The sequence below is a fragment of the Chiroxiphia lanceolata genome, chromosome 3, assembly GCF_009829145.1.
Source record: "Chiroxiphia lanceolata isolate bChiLan1 chromosome 3, bChiLan1.pri, whole genome shotgun sequence".
NCBI classification, from domain to species: Eukaryota; Metazoa; Chordata; class Aves; order Passeriformes; family Pipridae; genus Chiroxiphia; species Chiroxiphia lanceolata.
In genome coordinates this window covers 51722065-51738559 of record NC_045639.1, presented here as the reverse complement: position 1 = coordinate 51738559, position 16495 = coordinate 51722065, and the positions used below count along the sequence as shown (strand labels likewise).

At 35.4% G+C, this 16495-nt stretch overlaps 1 protein-coding gene across 1 annotated transcript in view; it reads right to left on the bottom strand.

Moving 5' to 3' along the window:
• The window catches only part of ESR1 (estrogen receptor 1), a 161087-nt gene that overhangs the window by 39928 nt on the left and 104664 nt on the right, over nucleotides 1–16495 (bottom strand). Inside the window, 1 exon segment of the mRNA XM_032684559.1 lies at nucleotides 6538–6873. Coding sequence (XP_032540450.1) covers nucleotides 6538–6873 — 336 coding nt within the window.

Sequence of the window (16495 nt, the reverse complement as noted above, 5' to 3'; positions counted from 1 at the left end):
TGTGAATGAGAGGACAATATAGCATTCACTATGAGTTACTCTGATGTTGGTTTTCTTAAATATTAGAAATAATTACTGATATTAATTAGAAATAATTACTGATATTGATTTCATGCATATGAGGTAAAGCTTTTAATTGTGGCCACAGAATGTTGATGAAAGGGATAAGAGCAGATGCACTTGCATAATGGCATCAGCATCTGACATCCTCTTCAGAATCTCTTTCTTCTTCTGGATAACAAAATAAAACCTGCAAAGCTACAGAATTAGGTTTAGGAGTTTGCAAAAAACCCTAATAAGAATAAAAAAAAAATTATGAAATGTTGCAAGATAAGTATTAGAAAACCCTCAAGGATATACTTCTGAGCTCATTCAAAGGTTTTCTAAGGAAATATCCTAAGTGGTTCCCTAACTACTTTGTCTTTCCTAACTCTGTTTCCCTTGACTGAAATTTTATGCAAATAAAATGATCCTGTTTGAATATATTCTTTTAATCCCTACTGCCAGGAAACACCTGGGTAAAGAGTGGGACATTAAGCTGAAAGACTATGGCTTGGAAGATGAAATGGTAGAGGATATTAAGTAGACCACATCTCAAGGCTCTTCCTGTGGCAATGGGAGCAGGCAACAACCAGACCCTTCCACTTGGAAAAGCCCCTGAACAAATTACTGGCCTCCAGCAGGCATGCTAAGAATGAGTAAGAAGCCCAGGATTGAGCTGTTGAATTTACTGTTGGTTCATGTGACTGATTCATAGCATCTTCTTCCTCTGGTCCTCTTGCACGTGTTCTTTACTTTTCTCACAGTTGGAGTCTCCCTGATGCTACTCAGCTTGCTCTGATGCATTTATCTCCCCTTCTTTATCCCTAACTCTAAGGACTCCCTAGACTTTGAAAAACATTGCATTAGTGCACTTCTTAAATTTCCAATACCAGAGTTGTAATTCAGACTCTGATACTTTTTTTTCTCTTGCTATCATTTTCGTCCAGTTTTCAGCTAGTGAAACCACTGCCTGTATTTTTGTTCCCATAGATACCTGCAATTAAAGTTTATATTCCTTTCCAAGCACTTCTGCTGAACTGTTCCTTCTCAGTTTTGGCTTTTCCTGTCTGACTCAAGTTCCTTTTGCATATAACATCTCCCGGTCCTTTAGAATCAGCACCTCTACCCCAGTCTCTCAAAAGCAAACCACTGTTTCATATTGTTTCATTCTTTTCTCTCATTAGAAGTGCTCTACAGGAGGAAATATACCTCATCATTTTTCAAAACTAAAAGACAATTATATAGATAATAAAAAAGCTACTTATAAGAGTGAGTTTTTCTCATACAGCACCCAGAAGACAGAGGAGGACAGGAAAGGGTGCTTGTTTGGTTTTAGAAATAGAAACATTAGAGAATAAAGATGCTTTACAGACTAACAAAACACAGGGATGAAAAGCTTTAATTTCAATGATTTTAACTCTGCTGTCCTGCATAATCACGCTATTGCATGATACCTCTCAGACTGGTGTTCAAATTCAAATGGCAATTGCCTTTTTTCTCTACAAAGGTTGATTCTTATCTCTTACATTCACAATAATTAATTGAAACTTCAGAGAAATTAAATTAGTAAAAAGCGACCATAAAGTAAGATCCAGATGCCTGTTATCATTTCTCTTTTGCTTATAGATTTGCTTCCTCTGTTTTTCACCTAAGAAGCCAAGGGAGCAGAGAGTATCACTTCAATAGATTAAAGAGATAAGCAAAGGGGTGGGTTTTTAATAACATTTTAGAAATCTCCACAGCAAGCCAGTTAGGTAATGGAGAAGAGTCTATAAAACAGATATTATGGAAGGGTTATTAAAAATTGTTACACGAATTGTAATCCATTCCTTTTTTAAGCTAAGTGTAAATTATTGCCAGGAGGATCACTACACTTAGAAGCTCTGTAACCCATCCTGCACCTAAAGAGTTATAAACACATACCACTCTCATACAAGACTTCTTTCCTTCCACCTTTTTTGTTTTTTTTTTAGTTTGGTGTCACCGAAGTGCAGTGTAAAATTGTGGCTATTGTTGGCCTCTTTACACATTGTTCCTAATTTGGCAAACAGAGCAGTTTAGAAGGTCAAATAGGAAAACAATATCTTAAGAAAATAGCAACTTCTGTGGCTTTGAAATACAAAAAACCCAAACAAACAGAAAAAAAACAGTGCCAAAATCTTTATCTCCTCGGTTCATGAAGCCATAAAATAAGTACAGCACTGTGAATCACCGCAAAACTTCAAAGCCTGTATGCCCAGTGTACCATTTTAGGGCTATTAAGTTGTACAGCTACTGTACTTGTAGCAAATAGTTACACAAGATTTTAGCAGCAAAGTCAAAGATTTCACCCTTGGAACAAAACTCCCTTAAAGCTATACTCTCTACCATAGGCTCACTGTATAAGCTCGTAATATCTCTTATCAACCATCTTCGAGAGATTCTACATAAAGAAATTATTGATGATAACACTGAAAATGACAGCTTCATTTAGAAAATCCAGTACTCCAAATATGATATTGAACTATATACACAGTAAATGAATAACGAAATACAATAAGTTAATTCCTTTGACATATCAGCATTTCTGTAGAAAAGCAAAGTAATGGTTTTGCTCATTGCATCAGACCATGATGAAAATTCACTAAACTAAAAAACCTCATTCTGAAGGTGGTACTATATCCCCGAGATATTATGTAAACCAAGAACATAGGAGGCCATATCTTTCAGGAATATATGATTCAAAATGACCAGAAGATTTATTCATCTATGCTGATACCTTGCCTACATTTGACTTTTAGCGATTTGTCCCAATTAAATGTTAAAAGGCTCAATTTATACGTGTATGTAAAGTCTAGCCCATCACAGTCTGCTTTCACCCACCTCATGTACAGCTGCCAGATATTCCAGCTGGCTGGAATAATCAGAAGGCACAATCAGTGTCTTTCAGAGGCCATCTGGGAGGACTTGGGCCAAAATCCCCATTAGGCCATATAAAGAGTAAGTCCTGTGGGGCATCCTGGGATTTTTTGTGTATGTCATAAGACACTGTACAAGATTTTTGTTGGTGTAATATGGCAAACCCACTTGTATTAGTGGCCAAGGTTTCAAAGGAAAATTAAAACAAGCTTTTATGCACTTGTCATATTATGAATTGCATTATCATGGGGAAATGTGGTTATGACCTCAGATAAAAATCATGTTACATTTAAATATTGAAGATATTTTTTAAGGCTACACATAAGAAGTGTCCCCAAGTTCTCTCTTCCCCAGAAATTGGTTAAAAGCACCAAGATTGCAGACCCAATTTAAGCAAATTCGAACTAATCCTAAACTAGTTGCAATAAACACTTAGAACAGTTCTCACCTTCCCAATCAGGGCATGTCTGCAAAGGTACCTCATTTTGAAGATTGTCCTCAGCATGCCTTAGTAACAGATCTCTGCCTACATTATACTACACAGTGCATCATAAATTACTATGCATTAGTCTATTTTGTAGAATAGTTTCAGTCTTATCCAGTACATCTAATTAGCTGTTTCTTCTTCCATGGCCATCTATTTATATCATCAGAAAGACTGCTGACCAAAAACTATTCTTTAAAGCCTACACAGCAAAATAAACTACAAACATGCCCCTGCAAGTCCCTACACTTATTTTTAAGCTGTTATTTTTAAGATTTTTTTCTACTCAGTTGATATCAATTTTTTCCTTCCTCAACAAACATGCTTTCAACTCAGCCACTGGTACAGATTTTTCTCCTTGCTTTCCTACAGAAAAGTGCTTGTGTGTAGGTAAATGAACTTGTGAAATGCTTCCAAGGCTTGAGAAGTGTGCATAGGAGAGGCTGTTGCCTGCAACTGCCTTTTTTCTACTGGTAAAAAGCACACTCGTTTTTTAGAAAAAAGGATGGTTTTATCCTTGATTCTGAAGCTTGAAACCTTAGTAAATTAGCTGTGAAAATAACTGAGTGGAATCCCACAACACCGTTGCACAAAATACTTCACCTAACAGAGAAAAGTTATTCAGTTCCTCTGTTTATGCATAAAGTATACAAAAATTCTCTCTGATTAAACAGTAATGCTTAATTCCTAGTAATAATGGAGTATTCCAAGGAAACATATTTGGAGGTGAAAATGCGACCTATGTTGGCAGACACATTTCCTTATTGTACATTTATTGCCAGTACATTCCAGCAGAAGGAAAATTTGGCAAGCAAAGATCCTGTCTTTGAAAGTTGATCCGTACTTCTAAAATTTATTAGCAGTAATACAGTACACTCAACTTTTTCTAAGGACCAGATGAGAGATTAAAATATATATATATATAAAAGCACCTAAATCCAAATTTCCTACGCTGAGGAGCCCCAAATTTGGAGGTAAGTAAACAATTGGGCCTGATTTCTTTTAAATCAACATTCTAAAACACTTTAATTTCTGCTTTTGTTCATGCATACTGTTCTCCAGGCCACAACACCAAGAATCAGCCAGGTGTCCAGCACTTTCAGAATCCCCAAATTCTTTATTCTTTCTCTCCTGCTCTAGGACTTTCCTTTGGTATAATTGTTTGTACAGTGCCTGATAGATCGAACTATCACCGGAAAGGTATTTTGGGGTTTTATTTTTTACCAAAGTTCAGCAGTTTTATATCAAACCTCCCCTGTTAGAATACTTATTAATGCATATACATAGAGTCATTGGGCTTGGTTTCTCCTTATGAGCTATTTTGACAATTAACAGGCAACTTAAATGTAAAATGCATTAGATATAAACAAATAGTTGATAACCTTATACATTTGATTTTCTGACGTCAGAGGCTTGCTTACCAGGCAGTTTTTTGATCATCACCAGTTGTAATTGTCTTGTGACAAGCAGTTTCAGAGAGAACTCTGAATAAAAGCCAGATCTGAATTCTCTGACAGTGTTACTTTGTGTCTAAACACATTTCTGTTAATTCCACTATCAAAATCAAAAGTCATGGAAGTCAAATATTTCCAGTTGAAAGACATAATGAATTTAGAATGTGGTATATTCATGTTGAATGTAAACCAATTTATTTTAACAGACTTAGACTAATTATATCTCTAAAAATCAGTAGAAAAGTAATTTCAATTTACAAGTTTTGGTAGTGAATATCTTTAACACTGTGGACACAAGTTCTTTTTTAAAAAGCATTTTTGTAAAGGCATGATCCAAAACAGACCTCAATTAACAGTAGAACCTGCCTTTGACTTGAACAGACTGAAGATCTGACTTAACCACTGTGACTTTGTCAAGAATAAAATTCTCAGGTGATTTCTTATAAGATACAATGAGAAATGAAACGCACACAAGTTCTCACTGATCACAGCTGGAGCCCACAAAGTGACATGTGAAAAGTGGTTAAAATGGAACACTTGAGGTCTGCAAAAGACAAGGTTATTAATTTACCAGGAACAGTCTTGCCAAATTTAAATGAAGGAAAACAGAAAAATGGCATAACCTGGGTGTAATTCTGTTGAGGTAATGCACTATGTGAGTGAGAGCTGTGGTAGTCTAACATCCCTTCGTAAAGCAGCTACATAATTTTAATTAAGTGACCATAGCAAAAACTTAAGAGATCAGGATCCCAGTGAATTATGAAGTATAAATTACCATGTATGCCAGTCTTTTTACCAAGATAAAGGTACAACACATGCAACAAATTTCTAATAAACCTTTAAATCTTATCTAATGGAAAGTAGTCATGTAAACTGAAATTTTAAAAGGTGATGAACTTTACATAGAAAACTACTCCCTTGTTTCATTTATATCAATTAATTGAACCACATGAATGAATATGTAACATACATTCAACCAAAAATGTTACATATTTCCCACAATTTTGTAATTCCTTTTGAGAAAAGAGGGAACCATGATGCACCAAAATGATAAAAGATAAAATCATTTCTTTCTAGTAGTAAAAATATTTATTACAAAAATTGCTATTCTGGATCTGTTTTTCAGATGCAAAATTAACGAAAGGTGTGTAATTTACAGTCAAAAATATAAAATGGGAATGAAATAATTAATACTAATCCTTATGGGCTTATTAGTGATGCTGAATTTATATCTTACATTACAGATATGAGAGTAACCTCTTTTTTTCCAGAAGGGATCAAAATCGTTAACATAATTTTATAAGATCAAATTGACTAGATTTGACAAGTAATTTGACTAATAATCTCTTTCTACCTTTAATTTTGCTGAGTGTTATCTGAAAAAAAAAGTATTTTCAAAGAATGGCCCAACATACAGTGTGGGGAAATACCTTTTCTTGAATCAATCTTTCTTCAAAAGTCATTTACATTCCACTATAGTATTTTATCAACCAATATAACATAAAATTTGTTTAATGTTGTAAATTTTGTTAATGTATTTAAACTTAAATGAACAATTTTCATTAAATAATAGGTAGTGGGAAAATCAGTATGCCTTTTTTCTTTTGGTTTGTCATCTAGAGGCTTTTATAGTCCACTGGGGCTTTTGTTTTTCCTTACCTGGAACTCTTTTTGCCCAGTTGATCATGTGCACTAATTCTCTGTCTGCAAGGTTGGTCAACAGGGTCATCATAGAGGCTTCATTGAATGGTCTATTTGGGTCATATTCAGAATAAACTAGCGGTGGCTCAGCTTCCAGCAAGGCACTGACCATCTGTTCTGCCGTCAGGGATAGGGCCGGACTGTTCTTCTTGTTATGTTTAACCACCAGTGGACTCGCCCAAAGGGTGGGAGCTCGCAGCTCTGTTGAAGAAGCCTCCCCATTTCTGGAATCCTGCTCCTCTCTTTGACGTTTTTGTTTCATCACTCGTCCACCTCTGCGGTCTTTCCGGATTCCTAGAGATACACAAGAATATAATGAACCTCTTTCCTTGAGCTTATGTATGACGTACACTTGGCTTTAGTCAGCAGCAGCTGCTGTTAGACCCAGGTAGCATTGATTCTTGCTTTATTTTCTGAAGACTTCCTCCTATATATGGAATCTTACATCAGTGGGTGGAGAGAAAAACTACTTTTAAAAGTATAGTGTCAGGAACTCCTTCCTAAAATTCAGATCAGTTGGACTTACACAGAACTCTAGACTGGTGACACTATATACAGTTGCCTTAGCCCAAGAAAGGAAGTCAGTAACTGGGAATAAACAAATATTTTTTTACAACTCAAAACTTCAAAGTATGTCCCAACCTCCAGCAGACAATTACTCTATAAATGATCAATGATAAATTAATGCTGTTGGCGGACCAAATGGATCACAGAAGTAGCTCTCAGAAACTAAGGTCACTATTTTAATCAAACATCATCCTATTACTGAGTCTGTGATCTTCATGATTATATAAAAATAATCGAAAAAGTTCCCATTATAAGATGAGCTTATACAGCAATAAATAATGTCATATAACCAGATAAACAGAAATAAGACAAGGAGAGATAACTGCAACCTCAGAATCTAATGTGGGAGACCTACTATCAAAAGGCTGAAATAACCACAACAGAAACTTTGTCATTACTGTACATTTCTGAAATGTGCTTTGCACTGTATGACCCTGAACTTTAGGATATTATCAAGTCAGCCATACCAGTTTCAACAACATCAGACCTTACAGTAGAACAAAATCTCCCTTTGTGGAAAGGTTACAAGAAAAATATAATGATAAAGCCCACGTGCACTCCAACCATAAAGGGAAGATTAAGTCTGCCTCTAAGTGGAGGAGTTACAGGCATTTTGAGACTAAGTCAAAAACTTAAATCCATCATCAGGTAGAGGTGAAGGAGGACAACCAAGTAATAAGGAAAGCACACAAGGAATTGAGCTATGAGGAGAAGGCGGTTTATGATGGGGCTTATTCTGGAGTTCTCATGCAATATGAAAAGGCAGCACTAGTCCCAGTTCGAAAAGCAAGAAAAGCATCTACAGAGAAAAAAGATGCTAATCAATCAAGCAATAGAGAGAACATTTAAAACAAAAACAAAGAAACCAAAAAAATCAGCTTCGAGAACTGCTGACATTTGCAAGCCTTCAGTACAGGTCTTTCTGATGGTTGGGGAGAGGGAAATACCATCTTAGCTCAGCTCTTTTCACATCACAAAAATTTAAATCTTTAGAATCCCAGTCTTTGCTAGCAACATAGCAGCATTTTCATCTCACATACAACATGCCTTCATATAAGTGTTGCATCATATCAGCAGGTGTCCTTTCCCGATCTCAAAGAAACAGGGATAATCTTTAGATCTGTGTTCCTTTCTTCAACTGTGGTGAGATTTTCACTGAATTAGTACTTGAAGGTTAAGCTTTTGATGTCTAAGTCATTCAAAATCTAGTAGGTTTCATGATTCTATTCTATTAATCTATTCAGATAAAGCAAGTTAAATAATCTTTCATTACCCCTATTATTTAAGTTCTCTACATTTTCCCATTCACTAAACTACTTGTAAGCCAAAACTCTCAAGTGCATTGCTGTTGCTATTTTTCATTCAGCAATACCAATCTTTCCTATCACTAAACAGTTTTTACTAAGGAGAGGAAGGGGAGAATATTGTTATTAAGAAAAAATGCAAGACTTATTTTGGCAAAAAGCCACACTACAGATATTCTCATTGGTAGCTTACTTCCTCACAAAATTCAACAGTACGCATGCTCTATCTGTAACAGATATTTTTGTAGTATGCTTTTATAAATATAATGTTTTTGCGTTAAAATTGCCCTGTGAAACATGAAGACATAATCGTGAACAAAACTACATGATTCATAGAAACTAAAGCTTTCTCACACTCCAAATTTTACTACTGCTCATCTAGTAATTTTCTTTCAAAGAGGAAATATCCTTGGGGTCTGTACTGTTCAATATACTCATAAATACGAAGATGGACAGACATAATACAGAAATTAGAACTTGGGGTTAGAATAATACTATAAAAACACCAGATAAGTTAGTTTAGAAAGTAAATAGAAGGCTAGAAATTACTGGGAGGGAGTACAGAGCAGCTTCATAAATTACAGATTTTATTAACTCATGAGGCACACTACGATGAACACTACATGCAGTTCTGCTCTTTCCAAATTAAAAAGAGACATAAAATAAATGAAAAAGGGAAAAGAGAAAGACAAATAAGATTATTTGAAGTGTGAAACAACTTTGGCGTGAGAAACAGCTAAATTTAATATTTCTGCTTGGCCTGCAAGCGAGACTACAAAATCAGCAGTAGCAAGAAGACAAATAAGGTACAAAACATTAATGTTTCTCTTCTAATACAAGATGGTATCAAATGAAAATAACCTGTGCAAGGTCAGCACAGACGAGAAGAGATTCTCTTTGTCACCATGCAGAAAAAATAAAACTGAAAGTGTGAGTAAATTAGAAGGTAATATATTTAGAAATCTGTTGGTCAAATTTGATGGAGAATGGAATACATTAATATGTATAAATAGGGCATTTTCAGTGTAAGGTAGGCACAGGATGCTATGGCATAAATTACTGGAAGATCAGAGGGGTTTTGGTTTTGCTTTTTACTTAGTCCAGGCCTACCTTGTTAAGTAAAAAAAGGATGCAATGAGGATTTTACATAACAAAGGGAAGGTGACAAAAGCATTTAGCTGTTTACAAATCAACCAAATGATTTGTAAATAAAAACAACAGTTTTATTTTTAATTCATCTGAAAGCTTACTACTGGCTTTCCCTCACCTTAGAAAAAAAAGTGGTGCATTGAGCAAAGCTGAACATAACAAATTTGGAGGAGATGTCCCGCACAAATTTATTTTTTGCATTTTTATTTTGGGATTTTAAAAAAATCAACAAACCAACTGGATTTTATAGAGACTGAATCTAAAAAAAAGTCAGTAAGAGTATGCATTCCATCTGCATCACATCATCAGCTTTTATGATCACAGGCAGAAAGGTCTCTGAATCTGTATAATGACAAATGCAAGTGTTTCCAAATCTCCTTCAACTTAATCAAATTTTAACTCTGTTAAATAGACAGAATAGTGATGCACAGTCACTAATTTCAAAAAAGGCAACTCTATCAGGCTACAATTTCATTGCAAAAGTGCAAAAGTGCAGCGATACTGTAAGGGTTTTTAAATATCTGAATGTATTAATTTTGATTCAACAGTTCAGCCAATAAAGGGACCTGAATTGCCAAATGCTATGAAAAACAATATTCTACCAAAAATTGAAGTCCTTTGCATCTTGCGAAAGCTCTAAAACAATTTCCACTTGAGTTTTAAAGCTACAAGACCCTAGATTTTCAAAGGCAATTTTATAAAGCTTCCTATGTAAATTCAGTCAGATTCTTAGATATGAAGGTAGGTTTCAAAACTGCTAAGTAATTACATAATCAAATCAGTAGAATCTAATCAGCAATAAAATTGCATATGGACAATAAAATTGCATATGCCATTCCCATGGCAGGAGAGTTGGAACTAGATGATCTTCAAAGTCTCTTCCAACCCAAGATTCTGTAATTCTATGCCTGTGGAGGCAATGCTAACCAACAAAATACCTCACTACTGTTTCCCCACATCATTAAAATACAACAAAAAATAAATTCCAGATTGTTATAACAAAAAAACCTAAATTAAGAATTCATTGGATGAGCATTGAATCTCAGCCATCCAATAGCCATTTTTTACTCCAACCTACTCCTGATAACAAAGATTCACCTTTATATCTTCAGTATTATATAAAAGATTCAAGAATACTTAGAGGAAATAGAGAAGGAGACCAAATAAATTAAAATTTGCTTGGTTCTGTGTGAAACATAAAATAATGATTTTAGATTTGAAGATGTATATATAATCTCAAATTCTGTTCCAGTTAAATATATTCCCTATGAGCTGCTTTATATAATATTCTTCAATATCTTTATTATTAGAAATTTGGTAGGAATATTTGTCAAGTAAAGAACGGGTTTTAGTTGGAATAAATGGGAATAGATTTGAGAAGACCCAATAAACTTCACTTGGCATCGAGACTGAGATAAAATGATTGTTTGACAAAATTGAAACAGCCAAGATATTTTTATGTTCTTCCTATTGTTCACAATTCTGGAAATCCTAAACAGAACTGCTATTGCTTTTTGTCTTCATTGCAACACTCACCTGCTATGCAAAATACCTATCGTGCTATTTTCATTAACATGGTACAAAAAATGCAAAAGACCTTCATCTTCTCTTTCCCCATACTCACAACATTCACTATACCTGTTCACACACAAAGGATGGGTATTAATGTGGAAACTGCCTGTCATCATAAAGCCTATTCAGTTGCAATCTATTTATTAAACCATCTCTCATGCTCCATTTTGGTTTTGCTGAAGTTCTAGACAGCTTTCCAATAGCTGCAAGCAAAAACCAAAATAAAGTTATTTTCTACAGATAGCAACTTTCTCTGAAGGTTAAAACTCTCAGGTGCATTGCATGTTAAACCTTGTCTTGTTTAGCTGCAAATGCAGGGGAAAAAAGCAAAACCCCAAAACATTCCTCGGTACTTTTTTAATGAAACCTTCCCAAAAGTCAATACAGGTCTAGGATTATTACTACATGTATCAGCAGTCATCAGTCATTGAGAAAGCTCCAGGGACTTCACATACAGAACCCAGACTCATGGACACAATCTCTCCTCGATCTGGGATCTTTTGCATCACCTCAGAACAGATCAGGCTGTAGCACCTAAGAATCACACTTAAAGCAGAATAGATAGAAAGAAAAACTGAAACAGCTAGAAAGAGAATTGATGGAGATCTGAAGGAGGAAAGACAACTGAACTGATGTGGCAAATGGGATTAATTAATGCTTCTAGGATATAATTAATAAACAGGACGTAATTACTGCTTTGGGAAGTAATTCTACCTGTTGCCTGCATAAATTTTCTTGTGTATAACTTTATACACTTACAGAGGTGATACAGCCCATTCAGGTTAATCAATTTTTTTTTTTCTGGGGTATCTTGTTTCAGAAGTAAGACATTGTATTATCTTTCTTTTTATGCAATGACTGAAACAACTAAGTCTAACTTCATAAAATACTTGCTTTACAATGTAGCACTCAGTATATCTCTGTGCCTTTTCCCTCCAAAAATTTTAACTGCATCCTTTCCTTGTACTTTTTGAGTTTATACTGCACTACAGATTTTTAAAGTACTAAAGGAATAACTTTCTAATCCTTACCTCCTTTCATGGGCAATGCCTTGGCAGAAAGAACTAGTCACTACTCTTTCTCTACAGAAACACCATTTAGGAGTGTATTGTTTATTTTAATAACAAAATATTTTTTAGTATGATCTATGGCAAAATTCATATGCTACCTCAAATTCTGGTTTTAGTAGTTTTTGTAGTTGTCATAATATATATCATCATAAACTTCATGTGAGTAGAAAGAATTGTAGCTGGTCATAGGTTGTACCGGTGACAAAGCTGTGACATCTCAGGTACTCTGTTATTAAAACATATTTTAATATCTTTCACCTGAAGATCCCAGGGCTCTTTTATTCATAACGGTTTCAACTTCCTAAAAAACCTGAAATGCTCAAATCAATGTAGAAAGACTTAAAAACACAGTAAGCAAGCAAGAAAATTAAAAGCAACGCATCAGTCATCATCAGTAAACTTTACCCGTCTTATGTTGGTATGTAGGTGTGTGTTACTTAACAAACATTTCAATCTAAAATTTTAGGCACAGAAACAGTTTTCTTTTTTAGCATGTGCTAGCCCTGATGCATGCAAACAACTGGGTTATCTGTAGATACAGTCTTGGCTTACACATTATGATTTGATGATGAAAGAAAGGCTTTTTAATAAAATAAGAGAAGATAGTTTTAATGTGAGTGTTTACATATAGTCACAATTTGAGTAACGGTACAGAGTTTTCCACTGCTGCAAGGAGAAGTTATATTCATTCTAATTGCATTTTAGATTCTCTACTTCCTTAGGTTACCAGAAGATATCAGATTTAGAGGGGAAGTCCAGGGAAATAAATCCGGGAACTGTTAAATCCTGTGCCGAGTTTTTGACAAAGTACCATCAGAGAAGCAACACGTTGTTGAACTAAACAGATGTCAGATATTTCAAGGCATACACAAATAAAAGTCTAGCATAATATCTGGCTTTTTTTTTTGTCCCTTAACTGCTTGAAAGATCATAAATTGCATGGAAAATGTTTCTCTACTGTTCACTATCTTTTCATTGCTACCAGTGCCTGGCCTCCCAGAGTTCCCACACACAGTTCACTCAGGTGGCAATAACAGCATCAGTCACTGTCCCAGCCATGGGCATGAGAATGCAATTACTGTTCAAAAGTCATTGACAAATAACTTTGAGCTGTACCACTAATGGTACATGGGCACCACTCTTCAAATCCATGCAATAATCAGAGATCTACAAAACAAACTCCGCTTTATACTTGATAGACATTCAGATGGCATTTCAAGCATTTAAGCTAATGGAAGCAAAGCAGATTTGGAAACTTGACAAGTCAAAGCATAAAGGCAAGCTAAATGTCAGAACTGGAGAACTGAAGTTCAGATTCTAGACATCAAACATATAAGCAATAGCTCATTCATACCAGAACTGTTTCATGTCTTAATGGAACTATTGTGCAAAACAATAACTTATAATCCAGAGAAGACACTCCAAATTAAAAACTGTTTGCTCAGAACTTAGTTTTTAGCTTTCAAGATTTTCTTCCTTATTTGTGGTTTCCTGGTAATACCAACATTTCCTTTTACTGCTTCCTTTCCATTTCAGCAACACAGTTATTGCAGTTCCGAAGAGGAACAGGACAGGTGAAACATTACAGTAAAGGACAACCCTATGCATAGGAAAAGACCGCAACACCTAGTTTAGACAAAATTATAAAAATAAGACATTTGGCTCATAAATAAATTGAAGGAGAAAAGTCAGAGTGTGGATAGCAAGTGTGAGGATGGCATGGGAACCTGCTGAAACTCCCCTCAGCAATCAACAGTTTGTGGCCACACTCTGAGGGGAGGAAAAAATGATGGCAGGAAGGAAAAGGAATTATTTTTGGGGTGGGGGTTGTGTTTTTGTTTTGTGTTTTGTTTTTGGTTTTGTTTTTTGTTTTTTTTTCTAAGAGGACAACAAAAAGATAGAGCTATTACTGGTTTTGGAAACAGTGACGGGTAAATGGTTTACCAGCTAACTTCCCAGTCTGGAACAACCTTTGAACCTGAGACTCCACAGTTCTGCTCCTTGTCAGAAGATCCCACATAAGAGACGTCTGCCACTTCTATATACATACACAGCCTTGCAATAGTAATAGCCTGTAATTTTGTTAGTTTGTCAAAGGAGGTTTTCAAATGTGCTTGGAATCACCTTCTCTTCTAAATGAAATTGCTGCTCTTCAAGACCAACCTATCTCATCAGAATTCCACTGAAAATTGCCAGAGAGAAGAAATCTCTAGTGTTTTGCTTGACATTTAGCTTGACAATGAAAGACTAAATGTATATGATAAGTAAAAGATATTATAAATAAGAAGGTACCCGTCAGAGAGGGAGAGAGTTATTTGCCCAGTTCATGATCAGAGTATTAAGAGAGAATGCACAGAACAGGCTATGGTAGAAACACCATGCGAATCCTTTAGACAAGTGTTCACAAAGGAAGAAACCAGATTTTTCTATGCCAGAAACCTACCTTTCTGAAACTGAAGTTAGGGTTGAAGAGGCCAGAAATCCAAAAGCCTCTCTTCAAATGTCCTAGTATGGGAAGGATTTACTAAAATGTTGGAGAAGATCTCTGGGGCTCAGTCCAACTCACTGTGGTGTCATTGCTGCCACTGCCAATAGTAAGGGACTGCAAAAGGAAAACTGTGAACAAGCCAACAGTTCCCTTACAGGCACAAACCTGAGCGCCTAAGCACAACTGGTTTTAGAGTCCAAAGGGTGGTTGCAAGCTCCTAATGACCTCTTATGGTAATTTCACTTTACAGATAGGTCTCATTAGGTACATCTCTGCTGAATTCAATAGCTTTATAATGCTTCATTGGGAATAAAACAAAATCCTACTATTTCCTCTGAAACATAAGATCATTGTAGTTGTTGCACATAAGTAGAAGTCAATAATATAATTACATTCTTGATAGATTAATAACACATTGCTGAAGCTATGACTGCAATGTAGGTTCAAATACTGTAATGTATCTCAGTCTGATGGTCCTTCCAAGGTGATTTTGAGACCTTTGAGATTTTGAGAACTTTTCTCCTTGATTCTCTCTATATAAATACTTCATTTGGTTACAGAAAAGTAATACCGCTTTCCAAATTCAGGCCTAATAAATACTTCTTTTGAATATGATTCAGACAATCACCCCCTTATTTTATATCCATTTGCCTTTTAGAAAATCAACCAGAAATGTAAATCGAGCTGAAAACCCAGGTGGGTTGACAATTACTTCAAATGAGAAACATTGTCTGAAATCTTCTAAAACATTAATCAGAATTTAATGTCTAACCTCAAACAGGCCTGCCTCAAGTGACAGTGTTTAACAGCCTGGCTTCTGATGAGGATATCTAGACACTCAGTACTATAAATATATAATAGATTTGTGTTCAGTCTGTGCACCTGGATTTTGCAATCTTTTCTACCCCTGAGTGAATGACTGACGTATGTCTATTTATGTGAGTGTTTTTTTCAAAAAATATCTCTCATCCTTTTTCAAACTGGGGCTCTTTTCTCCTCTATAATCAGGACTACCTCTTATTAGAGTGGCCACAGTGGGGGCTTGGATTCAGATATTCTGATTCAATTTCTGGCTCTGCCACCACTTTACTCAGTGATCAAGTCACACTACATATCACAGTGCCCCAGAACTCCTATCAACTAAAATGCAGATCATAAAACTGGTCTTCCATGTTAAGTTTTTAAAGACCTGGTGACAAAAAAAATTGCTGTGAACAAGCAGGCAAATGTCACTTGAGGTCTCTAATGACTATTCATAACCCATATTTTGAAAACCAATGATCTACTAAACGAAGATGAAGGTGCAAAACATGATTCATCCTAATCTGTATTTTGGCATTCAATATTTGGCAGTCACAGTGCATGTTTTAAAGAGCACCTAAGGACATGTAGAAGTGAAGCAAGAGAAGTTTAATTAACCCATCATTCAAATCAATGCTGAAACTCCTGCACAAATCACAGTAAGTTTTGGTTACAGTCAGTATGGTAACAGCCCCATTTCTAGGCAATATTTACAAAGAGGCCATAAATAGTTCAGGGGTCAAAATAAAGCCCTTTCAGGAACATTCTTTACCGATACCTCAGCCGTAATTTGGGAAAGCCAGTAGTTTTAGGAGTATCATTCCATTGGTATAAATCTCAAAGACAGCAAGAAATTTTAGAAATTAATTAAATTAATTGGGTATTGAAGGTATTTGACCTGATATACAGGACTGAGTGCTAGAACCGAACTGTAAATGCCTAGCCAAGAGAAGCAACAGAACCAT